Source organism: Apus apus, chromosome 1 (genome assembly GCF_020740795.1).
Source record: "Apus apus isolate bApuApu2 chromosome 1, bApuApu2.pri.cur, whole genome shotgun sequence".
Lineage (NCBI taxonomy): Eukaryota > Metazoa > Chordata > Aves > Apodiformes > Apodidae > Apus > Apus apus.
The window spans coordinates 6,198,029-6,212,878 of NC_067282.1; the positions used below are offsets into that span (position 1 = coordinate 6,198,029).

At 49.9% G+C, this 14,850-nt stretch overlaps 1 protein-coding gene and 1 long non-coding RNA gene across 4 annotated transcripts in view; both read left to right on the plus strand.

Annotated features, from left to right (window-relative positions):
• LOC127385015 (uncharacterized) overlaps window positions 1–14,850 on the plus strand; it is a 235,774-nt gene that overhangs the window by 217,132 nt on the left and 3,792 nt on the right. The window lies entirely within an intron of this gene.
• HIKESHI (heat shock protein nuclear import factor hikeshi) lies at window positions 1,982–12,861 on the plus strand. 3 transcript variants are annotated; one of them, XM_051620154.1, is made up of 6 exons: window positions 2,003–2,098; window positions 2,550–2,703; window positions 2,916–3,153; window positions 7,082–7,233; window positions 7,996–8,114; window positions 12,632–12,861. In XM_051620154.1, the coding sequence occupies exons 3-6, from the start codon at window positions 3,003–3,005 to the stop codon at window positions 12,684–12,686; spliced, it is 477 nt and encodes a 158-aa protein (XP_051476114.1). In that variant the 5' UTR covers window positions 2,003–2,098; window positions 2,550–2,703; window positions 2,916–3,002; the 3' UTR covers window positions 12,687–12,861. The 3 variants fall into 3 exon arrangements, with proteins under 3 accessions (XP_051476113.1, XP_051476114.1, XP_051476118.1); XM_051620153.1 differs by lacking the exon at window positions 2,550–2,703 and having other exon boundaries at window positions 1,982–2,098; XM_051620158.1 differs by lacking the exons at window positions 2,003–2,098; window positions 2,550–2,703 and adding an exon at window positions 2,730–2,793.

The following is a 14,850-nucleotide window of genomic DNA, read 5'->3' on the forward strand; positions in this document are numbered from 1 at the left end:
TTTCAAACCAAAACCAAAACAAGCCCAGGGGCTTGGAGCGACGGAAGGCTAAAAACCCCGTTCAATCCCCACAAACCCAAGCTGTAAGGGGACACGAGGCACTGCCAAGGAACCAAGAAAAGCAGCAAGATGTTCCTCCTACATCTCACAGTTCCTAACCCAACTCCAATGAGAAAAGAGACTCTGAAGCCTTTTAAACTCATTCCAGTTAGAGAAAGGCTTCTTCTTGAATTTCTAAGCCAAACGACTGAGTTGTTTTCTGGGGCTGTAATCACATGAAGAGGTGTCTAGACAGAAAGCTGTTCAGTTTGTTAGAGTTGTGCCTGACTGGACTATAGTGGTTTGAACCAGCAAAAGCAAATTTGGCACCAGCCAGGCACTGACCAGCCATTACCCTGCTCCTTTGGCCTGTCTTCCCTTTCATTCCCTCTCATCAGAGACCTTACCCAGACATCCCAGGTTTGCAGCAAGATTGGAAGCCCTCACGCCCCTCCTGAGAGTGAGCTCTGAGCCAGCATCTCCACTGAAGCAGGAGGTGTTCCACCTCTGCACTTCATGAGAAACACCTAGATGTTGACCTTTATGTTTTGTGTAGGTGATGGCAAGAGTTGTTTTCCAGCTTCTGCTGCAAGCAGCAGCTATTCTTCAGGGCTTAAATAGCTGATGGGTTCCTTGCAGCACTAGCAAGGCTTGAAGGTACAAAATATATGCCTAGAAAATAAGTGTCAGCGCTGAGGAGGAAGATGATGGTAATCTGTTATATTGTATTATATTTATTCTCCATTCTCCCTAAAATTGGGAGAAAATATAAGAAAGAACAGGATTTGGGATTTAGGGAATTGTGAGAAATGCTACCAGGAAAATATATAGGTAGCAGGTAGTCAGTGGAACAAATGAGATTCCCAGGAAGGAGAATGAAAGGGATGGCAGAAAGGCAGAGGCTAAAAGGGATACAGAAGGGGATAGCTGTGAATAAATGAGAAATTTGAGGAATCCAGGAGGGGTCCTGGAAGCAGAATCTAGATGAACAAAGCAGCTGGAAATGGTTGCAGAGGTTAACAAGATGCTGTGGGGTGACTGATTAGGAGAGAGGAGAGGACTGGACAGAGAAAGAGGCTGCAAGTTGGCCAAGGCTTCTCAGGACTGCAGGTAGGTCTGGAGAGGGAACCTGAAGCAGAGACAGAAGAGGGGACTGAGCCCAAGGGGAGTGAGCAGATGTTGCCATTCTCTAGGTTCTTTCTTTTAACCTGGCACGCAGGACAAGCTGTGTCACTTATCACCTCCTGGCTGTGCAAATGTCTGTGGAAGCAAGCCCAGGTTTCCAGGCACCTTCCACTGCCCCATGGCATGGAAGTTTAAGGTCTCCTATTGCTGTCATGACCTTTCCCTGTTTTTGTAAAAGCTGGAAGATGCTGAGAGGCACTGGCAGGCATCAAGGTACGACAGCACAGCAAGGACTGTCCTCGGGTTTGCCCTTGGAAAACCAGACTGAGGGGAGATCTTACTGATGCCTACAACTGTTTAAAGCCGTTAAGCACTGAAGGGGTAAATTAGGTGACGGGAAGGGGATTTAGAGTATGGTTGGACTTGATGATCTTCAAGGTCCCTCCCAACCAGGATGAGTCTGTGGTTCTGTTCCAAAGGGTGGGTGCAGGAGGATGGAGCCAGGCAATGCTCAGCAGTTCCCAGGGACAGGACGAGGGGCAACGGGCACAAGCTGGAATGCTTCAAGTTCCACCGAAATATGAGGAAGAACTTCTTTACAGGGAGGGCGACAGAGCCCCGGGACAGGCTGCCAGGGAGGCTGTGGGACGCAGCTCCCGCCCTTGCTCCGCTGGGACTACATCTCCCGTCATGCACCACGCGGCCCCGCCCCGCCCGGCATCCCCGTGGGCGCGCAAAGCACCACGGGAGTTGTAGTCCGGGCCATCCTCTCCGCCACTGTCGCCGCGCTCCGGAAGTGACGCAGCGGCCCCCGGGGCGACAGGGACGTGCTGGCTTCCGGCGGACGGCGCCCATGACGGCTCCGAGGCGGTGACACGTCCGAGGGGCTTCGGCGGCCGCCGCCATGTTCGGCTGCCTGGTGGCGGGCAGGCTGGTGAGCGCTGCCCGGGCCGCGAGTGGGGCCCTCAACCCGCTCGGTGGGGCTGCCGCAGGGCGGCCCCGCGGGGCTCGTCCTTCCCCGCCTGGGCTCCGCTCAGAGCTGCCCCCCGGCAGAGCGGATCTCGCCCTTCTGGTCGCGCCCGCCCGGCGCCTCGGCTGGCTCCTGCCCCCCGGCCGGCTCCTGCCCCCCGGCTGGCTCCTGCCCCTCAGCCCCCGGGACACTACAGCCCCGTTGCCGGGAGGCAGCCGCCGCCCCCTCTGTTAATGGAGGGGCTTGGGCTCCTCGTAGAGAAACTGGGAGCTTAGAAGAAGCTTTTTAAGAGCAGATTGTGCGTTGGCTGCGAGGCTGTGACATCTCGGGTAAAGAGGAGGGTATCTTTTGCTCTGGCGTTTAGCCGTCCTTCTGCTGCCTGTCTCAAGGTCTATTGTATTTCCTATGTGAACAGGTTTCCATGGTCCTGGGGTTGTGCCAGCCAGGTGGTCAACAGCCACTGCTTATGGACTTGGCAACCTCTTCTGCACCCTATTTTCCTCCTACGCACATGGGGAGCGAAGGAATTCTGATGCTGTAGTCCCGGGTGGGATATACGTTCAGTGCAGGTAGAACAAGACTGTTGTGCCTTTCCAGTAATACTTTTTGCAGTTGTTCTTCTGCTGTGCTTGATTTTTATCGGGCTGTTTGCTCTTGAGGTTAGTACGTTCCTCGCTTTTTGTGATGTTCCACTTGAGGTGTATTTCTGTAAAAGGAAATTCACAGTCACAGTCAAAGTTTGCAAGCACAGTAATGCTAATCAAGGCTTTGTTCTCTTTAGGTACAAGCAGCTCCCCAGCAAGTGGCTGAAGACAAATTTGTATTTGATTTACCGGACTATGAGAACATCAACCATGTAGTGGTCTTCATGCTGGGAACGATACCATTTCCAGAAGGAATGGGAGGATCTGTCTATTTCTGTTACCCGGACCCAAGCGGGCTGGCAGTGTGGCAGCTGCTGGGGTTTGTCACTAACGAGAAGCCAAGTGCCATCTTCAAAATTTCTGGTCTGAAATCTGGTAAGACTGGTAAAATGTCGCGGTCAGTGAAGCAGAGATGTTCCTGCATGCATAAGGGGGTAAATGTTTGAAGGTGGCTTTGAGCAAAAAGCTGCTTGAAAAGGCAGACCTCTGTGTGTTTTCAGGTGGTCCCTCCCAGATGTGGTACTACGAGCAGCCTGGCAGCTTTGTGGAAGTCAGTCTGTATGTTAATGTTCCTAGTGAAATTTCTCTCATCTTCTCTGGCTTGTGGTGTTGCCCTGGAAGTTCCTTTCAGCAGGCCTGGTGTGTGTTCCTGGCGTGTGTTCCAGTGCTTCTTCTGCATTGAGGATGTTTGGAAGAATGACCCTGTAAGGAGGTTTTTAGGCCTTTGTCTGGACATGCCTGCAGCATTTTCTTTCAGCTCCCACTGTGAGGTCGATATGTTCTTTGTAGCGTAGGGACAGGTTTTCTAACAAGGACAGTTTGGGGCAGGGTTTTCAGACAATCAGTCAAGTGGTGAGACTGCACCGTGAGAACTGTTTTCAGTTCTGGGGCCCTCCCTGCAAGAAAGACAGTGAGGGGCTGGAACGAGTTCAGAGAAGGGCAACAGAGCTGGTGAAGGGGCTGGAGAACAAGCCCAATGAGGAGGAGCTGAGGGAACTGGATTGTTTAGTTTGGAGGAGGCTGAGGAGGGACCTGCTCGCTCTGTTCAACTTCCTGAAAGGAGGTTGTAGGAAGGTCAGTGTTGGTCTCTTCTCTCAAGAAGTATGAAGACTAGAGCAAATGTCCTGAAGTTGTGCCAGGGGAGGTTTAGACTGGAGATAGGGAAGAATTTCTACACTGGAAGAGTGGTCAGGTGCTGGAACAGGCTGCCCAGGGAGGTGGTGGAGTCACCGTCCCCGGAGGTCTTTAAGCAGCGTGTAAATGAGACACTTCAGGACATGCTGTAGTGGGCATGGTGGTTGGCTTGTTGTTTGGTTTCAGTTTGTTGGGAGTTTTTTGTTTGACTTTTAGGAAGTGTGGGGGTGACAGTTGGGTGCAGTGATCTAAGTCTTTTCCAGCCGTGACAGTTGTGTGATTTCAGGCAGCCCCTCCCGTGCAGCTGCTGTTGCACTGTCATTCTCCAGGAGAGGGTGTCCTCACTGGAAAGCAGTTTTCCAAACGTTCTGGCTTTTCTGGTGTAGAACTGGACCAGAGAATCTGACTCGTAGGGGAGTCTGAGGGTGCTGGTGCTACCTGAAGTAGATGTGGAGGTTTTTTCCTAAATATAGGGGGGTTTGCCATGCATATTATAAAAATGATGGGGCACCCCAATGGCACACCTTTGTCTTGTTGAAGAGACAGATATGTTGGTCAAGCAGCTTCAAGTGTTACAGTGATAAGTAATACACATCTTTTATAGGCTTCAGTGTAGTCTGCAGCCTGCACTTGAGTCTCTAGCTGAGTAGGAGGTTGATGTGATCAAATGTATTAATTGCTGACCTGGCAGGCTTTCCTTTGCCTGTGTCCTGGATGGCAGTGTGGCTTGAGATAAGGCCTCTTAAGGTGCAGAGCAAGATGAAGTCTAATCATAGACGTTCCTCAGTAATTTGGGCTTTCTTCACAAGGGGGAACAGCCGCAGGAAGGGCTTTTTTGGGTGTGTTTTTCTATAATCCAGCGCTGTGGGGTTCGTGAAACAGTTCAGTGTATCGCTGGTTCTTCTGCCAGGTTTCCTGAGTGTTCTTCTGCTTGCAAGACTTACTGCTGTACTATATACACTTTAAGACAGCTTGGTATGAAATCTGACTGAGCAGCCATAGTTGTCTACATCAGTGTACACCAGGGATTGTGTGAGGAAGAAGAGTGAAGCTGTTGAAAGGGGAGGCCAGACAGGGACTGCAGAGAGATGCCATCCTGAGAGACACGGAGGTTGCACAGGTACTCCTAACTTGGTCAGGGCAGGCAGTATGAGGATGCAGAGGTTTCCTTTACTGCAGGCTCTGCAAAGCCTAATGTAATAAACAGGCTGCCTGTTACTTAATGTGAGCTGGAACAGTGTGTTTAGGTCATGTCAGTTTTTGATAGGTTATGTTAGGAATAGGTTCATTTACAATTATGAGGAAATGTAATTTTGTGTCATGGATTCAATCTCTTTTGTGCCATCCTCTGCTCAAGTGAGCAAAGTCTTTCACCTGCCCATACTGGTTACACCTCTAGGAGTCAAAGGCCCAGAGTATCCAGCCTTTATCACATGTTTCTTTGGAAGAATTAGCTGTTATGTGAGATGTTGGCTGGCTTTGAAATAAGCATGAAATCTGAATTCTGTTTTTTCTCTTCGGGTGCAATCTTCATGTTTGCTGGCAATATGACTATGAACTGTGTGTCATTGTCCCCTCAATCAGAATTGGTAGTTAGGATTCAGAAAGCCTGAATTTAACCGTCAAACACCTCATGGAAGTGCCAGGAGTGATTTAGGAATATGGCAAATGCTCTGCATGAGAGGCAACAGAACGGTGTTGCTGGTTGTGGTCCTGCCCTCCAGGCTGAGAAAACAAGGTGCTTTCTGACACGTGTGTCATGCTGGTGCTTGGAGTGTGCTTGGGAGTGTTTGTCTGCCCAACTCCTTGTCTTCTTTGTGGCTCTTGCAAAGCCAGAGGCCTTTCTGTTCCATGGCTGTGCCATTCATCTGGGCTGGGGTTGGTCTGAGCTGTTCAGATGAGACATGGGGCTGCCCAGCCCTTCACAGGGGCAACTTCCTGAAGTCATGTGCTCGGTCTGGCCCTGTTCAACATATTCATCAACGACCTGGACGAGGGGTCAGAGTGTATGCTCAGCAAGTTTGCTGCTGATACCAAACTGGGAGGGGTGGTGACACTCCAAAGGGCTGTGCTGCCATCCTACATGACCTGGACAGACTGGAGAGCTGGGCAGAGAATAAACCAATGAGGTTCAACATGGGCAAGTGTAGGGTCCTCAGCTGGGGAGGAAGAACCCCATTCACCAGTACAGGTTAGGGGTGGACCTGTTGGAAAGCAGTTTTGAGGAGAAGGATCTTGGAGTCCTGGTCGATAGTAAAGTATCCATGAGCCAGCAATGTGCCCTTGCTGCCATGAAGACCAATGGAATCCTAGGGTGGATAAGGAAGAGTGTGGCCAAGAGGTCAAGAGACGTCATTCTCCCCCTCTCCTCTGCTCTGGTGAGGCCACATCTGGAATAGTGCATCCAGTTCTGGGCTCCCCAGTTCAAGAGAGACAGGGAACTAGTGGGGAGAGTCCAGGAAAGGGCAGCAAAGATGACTGGGGGATTGGAGCATCTCCCTTGTGAGGAAAGGCTGAGAGAGCTGGAACTGTTTGGCCTGACGACGGCTGAGGGGAGACCTTATTGATGCCTACAAGTATCTCAAAGGGGGGTGCAGTGATGGTGGATTCAGGCTCTTGGCAGTAGTTCCCAGTGGCAGGATGAGGGGCAAGGGGCACCAGCTGGAACATAGGAAGTTCCATTTAAACACGAGGAAAAGCTTCTTTATGGTGAGGGTGACAGAGCCTTGGGACAGGCTGCCCAGGGAGGTTGTGGAGTCCCCTTCTTTGGAGATATTCAAGACCCACCTGGATGCAGTCCTGAGTGATGTGCTGTGGGTGATCCTGCTTTAGCAGGGGAGTTGGACTAGGTGATTTCTAGAGATCCCTTCCAACTCTGACAATTCCATGATTCTGTGATCATACTGCCTCATTAACCCAGTTTAAAATGATGTGTTTCCTTTTTTTAGAAATTTCCTCAAGATCAGCTGTGTTTGTCACATGTACCCATTACTCTGTTTCCTCTGGTGTGTTTGTGTGTGTCCTTGTGCCTGTGCCTGGACTGCATGATTGTGCTGTATTTCCGAGGCAGGGAGTTGAGGAAGAGCTTCTCCAGAAGAAACAGTGATTTCAGTGCCACAGTCTTTCCCTGTGTGCTGAATGTAACGTGTGCTGTTTGTGGCACTTTCAGGGAAGGGAAGTCAACATCCCTTTGGAGCCATGAACCTCCCTCAGACGCCAACGGTGGCCCAGATTGGAATCTCAGTGGAACTGCTGGAGAGCCTGGCCCAGCAGACTCCTGTTGCAAATGCTGCTGTGTCATCAGTAGATTCCTTCACGGAGGTAGCTTGGGCATTCTGTTTTCCGAGTTTCTCTGTGCCACAAAAGGCTGCAGAGAGCTGAGCCTCTGAAGAACTAACTAAAAACAGCCCACCTGCTCTGGGTGGCTGTAGGGTTGTAACGAACCTAATCATTGTCAAATCACTTGTCTGGTTGCTTTGATATTTTGAAATTACTTTTCTTACGCTGGAAAACTTGGTCCTGTCAACAACTGGATTGTGCACGTTCAGGGGAATCAGGCCCATGGCCTCCCTTGTGTCACTGTCAGTCTGCTGACAAAGGGAGTTTCCATGTTGCTGGAATCTGACAGCTGGTAGTGAGGCAAAACACAGACTTTTCCCCTGGTTGAACAGCCAGTGTTTTGCTGTGAGGTGGAATGGCAGCTCTGACCATCAGTTCTGCTGATGGGTTCCTTTGGAGGAGAGAGGGACAGCCCTTGTCACTGCACCACATCTTTGTCAGAAGAAGAAAATGTTCTTCCCAGAGCTGGTTATGCAGTTGGATGAAATTGGGCAGGGAGAGGGTGAGTGAAGATTCTGAAAATGACTCCTGGATGCTGGATGGATCTGAGGGCAAGACTGAGAGCCAGGATGCTTTGATCCATTTGCAATGGACATCCCTGCACCTCCTATGTCCACTTTCCTATTGTGTTTTAGATGACAGTGCTGATTTTACTTCACATAGCAGTTGTGTATCTGTTAAGTCTTTGCAGAAAAGCTCAAATGGAAAAAAGACCTGACTGCAAATCTCTCTCTTTTCTTTCAGTTCACTCAGAAGATGTTGGATAACTTCTATAACTTTGCTTCCTCGTTTGCTGTTACTCAGGCACAGATGACCCCAAATCCCTCGGAAGCTTTCATTCCTGCAAATGTAGTTCTGAAATGGTAATGGCAGTGATCTCTAGTGGCAAGTGCTCTTTTTCCAAGGCATCAGGGCAGCTGGTTTCTAAGTATGGAACTACTGTCATGTGATGCAGCAAAGCTGAAAGTGTTTTGTCGTTGTTGATCTCCTAGTCTAGAGAGGTCCTGTCCGCTCCTCTTGTAGCTATTTGTAGCATCTTCGTCTGACTTGCTGTATTTGAAAGGTGCTGTTTGGCCTGTGACATTTTCTTGCCTCTAGAAGTGTTGCCCTTGCCACATGTGAAATTGCACGATGTTGCTGATGAGGCAAATGCTCTGGAGTCCTGGGAAGGCAGAACACACTGATCCTTCTCCACCTGAACTTGGTTGTTATGCTTGGTCTCTTCCTAGACCAAGTTCCAGCACAGTGATACTGCTTACGAATATGGGAGAGGTGGAGAAATTGTGTATCCAGTTGGCCCGGTCCTGTCCCCAAGACCCTCAGGCACAAAGGCAAAAGTCTGTCTGCAAGTTGTTTTCCAGGGAGTGGTTTAAGAAGCAGCTGTCTGTGGGGACAGCCTGTGTAATCTGGAGATACACTGTGAGCTGCAGACAGTTCTTGAGGATGTCTGAAAAATTCTTGCCAAGAGTTGATCAGTGTAGCCCTCTTGAGCCTCTTGTTGTCAGAGAATGTAGGGAGGCAACTAGGAAAGCTAAGGCCTCCTTGGAACTTAACCTTGCAAGTCGGGTTAAGGACAATAGAAAGGGCTTTTTCAAATACATAGCCAACAAAACTAATACCAGAGGCAATATAGGCCCACTGCTGAATGAGGTGGGTGCCCTGGTGACAGAGGATTTAAAGAAGGCAGAGGTGCTGAACGCCTTCTTTGCCTCTGTCTTTACTCCTGCAGGCTTTCCCCATGAGCCCCAGTTTCATATAGCCCCAGTAGAAGTCAAGATAAAGGAGGAGTTTGCAAAGGTAGATGAGGATTGGGTTAGGGATCAGTTGCGTAATCTGGACATCCATAAATCGATGGGTCCGGATGAAATGCATCCAAGGGTGCTGAGGGAGCTGGCGGAGGTCATTGCTAGTCCACTCTCCATCATCTTCGGTAAGTCATGGGTAACAGGAGAGGTGCCTGAAGACTGGAGGATAGCAAATGTCACTCCAGTCTACAAGAAGGGCAAGAAGGAGGACCCGGGTAACTATAGACCGGTCAGCCTCACCTCCATCCCTGGAAAGGTGATGGAACAACTTGTCCTTGGCACTATCTCTAGACATATCAAGGAGATGGGGGTCATCAAGAGCAGTCAACATGGTTTTACCAAGGGTAAGTCATGTTTGACTAACCTCATAGCCTTCTATGAGGAAATTACTAGGTGGATAGATGATGGTAGAGCGGTGGATGTGGTCTATCTTGATTTCAGTAAAGCATTTGACACCGTCTCCCACAGCATCCTTGTAGATAAGTTGATCAGGTATGGGTTTGGTGATCAGGCAGTGAGGTGGATCAAGAACTGGTTGAAAGGAAGAAGTCAGAGAGTTGTAGTCAATGGGGCAAAATCTAGTTGGAGGCCTGTGACTAGTGGAGTCCCTCAGGGGTCAGTACTGGGACCGGTGTTGTTCAACATCTTCATCAACGACCTGGATGAGGGTACAGAATGTACCCTCAGCAAGTTTGCTGATGACACCAAGCTGGGAGGAGTGGCTGACACACCAGAAGGCTGTGCTGCCATTCAGAGAGACTTAGACAGGCTGGAGACTTGGGCGGGGAAAAACCTGATGAAGTTTAACAAGGGCAAGTGTAGAGTTTTGCATTTGGGGAAGAAAAATGTCATGCACCAGTACAGGTTGGGGGCTGACCTGCTGGAGAGCAGTGTAGGTGAAAGGGATCTGGGGGTCCTGGTAGACAGGAGGATGACCATGAGCCAGCAATGTGCCCTTGTGGCTAAGAAGGCCAATGGCATCCTGGGGTGTATTAGAAAGGGTGTGGTTAGTAGGTCAAGAGAGGTTCTCCTCCCCCTCTATTCTGCATTGGTGAGGCCGCATCTGGAGTATTGTGTCCAGTTCTGGGCCTCTCAGTTCAAGAAGGACAGGGATCTGCTTGAGAGAGTCCAGCGCAGAGCCACAAAGATGATGAAGGGAGTGGAACATCTCCCTTATGAGGAACGGCTGAGAGAGCTGGGTCTCTTTAGTTTGGAGAAAAGGAGACTGAGGGGTGACCTCATCAATGTTTACAAATACGTAAAGGGTTAGTGTCAAGAAGATGGAGTTAAGCTTTTTTCAGTGATGACCAGTGATAGGACAAGGAGTAATGGATACAAATTGGAGCATAGGAGGTTTAAGGTGAATATCAGAAAAAAATTTTTTACTGTGAGAGTGACAGAGCACTGGAACAGGCTGCCCAGAGAGGTTGTGGAGTCTCCTTCTCTGGAGACATTCAAAACCCGCCTGGACGCCTTCCTGTGTGATGTGCTCTGGGTGACCCTGCTCTGGCAGGGGGGTTGGACTAGATGATCTTTTGAGGTCCCTTCCAACCCCTATGATTCTATGATTCTCTACAGTATTCACCTAAAGCATTTGTAAACAGTAATTTGGGCTCTCTGAATACAGTTCTGTGGTTGGTGCAGATCCCTTCCATTTAGAAGGTAACTCTGTGCTCTCCATGGATGTCTGGGTAAGGTCTCTGGTGAGAGACAATGAAAGGGAAGAAGTGAAGTGCAGAGGTGGAACACCTGCTGCTTTAGTGGAGATGCTGGCTCAGAGTTCACTCTCAGGAGGGGCGTGAGGGCTTCAATCCCTGCTGCAGACCTGGGACATCTGGGTAAGGTCTCTGATCATAGAATCATAGAATCCTAGGGGTTGGAAGGGACCTCAAAAGATCATCTAGTCCAACCCCCCTGCCAGAGCAGGGTCATCTAGAGCACATCACACAGGAACGCATCCAGGTGGGTTTTGAATGTCTCCAGAGAAGGAGATGGAGGGAATGAAAAGGAAGACAGGCCAAAGGAGCAGGGTAATGGCTGGTCAGTGCCTGGCTGGTGCCAAATTTGCTTTTGCTGGTTCAAACCACTATAGTCCAGTCAGGCACAGCTCTAACAAACTGAACAGCTTTCTGTCTAGACACCTCTTCATGTGATTACAGCCCCAGAAAACAACTCAGTCGTTTGGCTTAGAAATTCAAGAAGAAGCCTTTCTCTAACTGGAATGAGTTTAAAAGGCTTCAGAGTCTCTTTTCTCATTGGAGTTGGGTTAGGAACTGTGAGATGTAGGAGGAACATCTTGCTGCTTTTCTTGGTTCCTTGGCAGTGCCTCGTGTCCCCTTACAGCTTGGGTTTGTGGGGATTGAACGGGGTTTTTAGCCTTCCGTCGCTCCAAGCCCCTGGGCTTGTTTTGGTTTTGGTTTGAAAGTCAGATCTGGTTGACAGCAGGATGACCATGGGCCATCAATGTGCCCCTGTGGCCGAGAAGACCAATGGCATCCTGGGGTGGATTAGAAGGGGTGTGGCTGGTAGGTGGAGGGAGGTTCTCCTCCCTCTGTACTCTGCCCTGATGCGGCCACATCTGGGATACGGTGTCCAGTTCTGGGCCCACCTGGACACGTTCCACTGTGAGCTACTCTCGGTGACCCTGCTCTGGCAGGGGGGCTGGACTAGATGATCAGCCCTTGATTAGGTGCTTTCCATCCCTGTGCTTCTGGGGCTCTGTGGATGCTTTTTGTTGTTTATTTATTCAGGGGAGGTCAATCATGAATTCTGATCTTAAATTTCATTTGTGTTTTGCTTATTTCTGTGAGTTTGGAAAGTGCAACTGGGACAGCGCGTGTGCGTAGGGGAGTCCATCGTGTGTTGAGAGTTCTTTGTCCTTGTTAGATTTGTACTCAAAGATGATGTAAGGTGGAATTCCTTGGTGATGGTGGGAAAATGATGGGGACTACTTTGTCTCAAGGTGTTCCTACTGGCAGTAGAAGGCCAACTGCTTCCCATTGTCTGCAGGGCCCTCTTCCTGTCCTGTGAGCAGGTCACACACACCTGCTGGGAAGCAAAGCTGAGTTGGAGGCTGTGGTCTCCACGCAAGCCCGCCATGCTGGTCTGTCAAGCTGGCCAGCTCGTGTCTGCTGTGCTGTGAGCTGAGAAGTGCTCAGCTGGCTCTGTGCCTCCTACATGGAGCAGCACTGGAAGGCTGGTACAGGGACTGCTGAACCGGATGCAGAAGCTCTGCCATCACCTTGATTTTCCCGGTATTGCGACGCATCCCTAAACAGCACGGAGTTCTCCTGGTTTGGTTTTCTGAGATTTCTCCCATGAGATACCTGGCCTGATGACTAGGGTGGTGGGCAGCCTCCAACTGGCCCTTCTACCTGTCCAGACTTTGATTTGCTGGCCCAAAAACTGTGATGCATAAAACAGCTGCTTTGAATCCACTTACAATTTTTCTAAGCTTGCATGAACACTCTCTGGGATACCACTTTGATGAAAGACATAGTGTGGAAATTGTGTATCATTTTTGAAGCCATTTTCTTTGCAACAGCTTTTGGGTTTTGTTTGTTTATTTTTCCTAGGTATGAGAACTTCCAGAGACGTCTGACACAGAACCCTCTCTTCTGGAAAACATAAGCTGAAATGGTGCCCTTTGAAGTGCTTTCTACACAGTGCTGCCTGCAAGGGGCAGCAGCTAACTGCACGGCTTAGTTTTGAGGGAAAGAAAACAAGGATTGGTCTGGATAGACAAGCTTGTAACTTTTGTATTACTCTTGAGAAGTATTTAAAATTAAAACCCCTGGAAACTGTTTCCCTCCGTGGTTTCTTCAATTGCTGAGCTTGGCTGCAACAAGAAAGCAGAGTTGCAGGTGCAGAGGTAGGAAGGTCCTTTGGAAGCTGCGTTTGCAGGAGAAGGAATTGTGAGATGGAAAGCGCCGCAAGTGTTTCATACTTGCCTGATGTTTGGGGGTCATTAGTTGTAAGCAAAACAAATGCAGGGTTCTCTTTCTTTGCCTCATGCTGAAGGGTGGGGGACAACTGAGAGGATGCTGGTGTTTTTCCTGTTGGTCCTTAGCCGGTAACTTCTTTCCCTCAGGGGACAACCAGCATTCTGCTCACATCAATGGCACAACAGTATTTCCCTCCTTCTGGTGTGAAGACGCTACTGAGCTTGATCTCTGGGTACTTAACCTTTCCTGTCTGAAAGTGCAACAAAGAGAAATCTGTGGGGACTCTTTCCCTGCTGCAAGTCAAATAGCATTGAAGTGGCTGCTAGAGGCCAATTTCGAGTGCTAGATTTGTATTTTGCAGCCCCAGGCTGATCAGTGAGATGAGAGCTGCTAAACAGTCGATGGATGTGATCAATTTGTCTTTCACTTCACATTTCTCTCATGGTCGTAGGATGAGGGAATGGTTTGGGTTGGAAGGGACCTTAAAGATCCTCTCTTGCCAGCCCCCATGTCATGGGCAGGAATACCTCCCACCAGGGCAGGCTGTTCCAAGACCCAGCCAGCCTGGCCTTGAACGCTTCCAGGGCAGGGGCATCCGCAACTTGGGCCGGTGTCTGACAGGAAAGACTTTCTTCCTCATATCTAACCTCCATCTCCCCTCTTCCAGTTGAAAGGCAACTCCCCTTGGCCCGTCAGTCTATGCCCTTGTCAAAAGTCCCTCCCCAGCTTTCCTGTGGCCCCTTCAGGTACTGGAAGGCCACTTGGAGCTCCCACCAGAGCCTTTTCTTCCCCAGGCTGAACAAGCCCAACTCTCAGCCTGTCTTCATAGGAGAGGTGCTCCAGCCCTGGGATCATCTTGCTGGCCCTCTGGACTCGCTCCAAGAGCTCCGTATCTTCCTGTGTTGGAGGCTTGAAGCCTAGACAGAGCACAGCAGGTGGGTTCTGGGACACGGCTGGCTTTCTGGGCTGCAAGCGCACACGGCTGGCTCAGGTTGAGCTTCAACATAAGCCAGCAGCCCCAAGTCCTTCTCCTCAGGCCTGTTGTCAATCCAGTTATGGTAGGAAGAGTGACATGGAGGAGGAGTGAAAAAAGCCTAAGGGTTATTAGGTCCTGGAAGACTTTCTGAGGAAAACGGGTCACATCAAAACATTGAAGTTACGTCAAGGGTTTCTGGGCTACCATTTCCACTTTGGAGAAGGAGCTGGTAAGTTGTAGGATGAGAAACGCTTGGTAGTGCAGGGAACTGAAGCTTGTTTTGACTCTCCTGGGAGCCTCTCCCTTGACCTTATCTGTGATTCTACTCAGAAATTACAAGGCAGCCCTGGACAAATGAAGCAGCGAGAGAGCAAGCAGCGGCAGGAACTGCTGTGTGAGAGGGGGCAGTGGTGTTTCCTTGTGAAGGAGAACAGAGCACTATGTGCTTTTGAACCTGCCAGGTGTGATGGATGGATAAATCGGGAAAGTAGGCTCCAGGCATTGTCTTTGCGTGCATCATTCCCTTCTCAGTTGCTGTCTGGTCCCAGTTCCTGGAGGAGAAGCTGGTCTAAAGCCTCCCAAGGGAACACGCAGCACTAACGGGTTGGGGCTTGCTGCTCACAAAGCAGGTACAGGATTGCAGCCAAGCTTCATGTCCTCCTTGTACAGAAATCCTGCAGGGGAGCTCAGTATTTGATGGGGCATCCACCCCTTTTCTGGGCAAAACGTTCCAGTGTCTCACCACCCCCAGTGTAAAAAGTGCCTTCCTTCTCTCTGGTCTGAGTCTGCCCTGTTTTCTTTGAAAACCATTGCTCCTTGTCCTATTGCAGCAGGCCCTGCTACAAAGGCCATCACCAGTTTTTCTCTGGAGGCT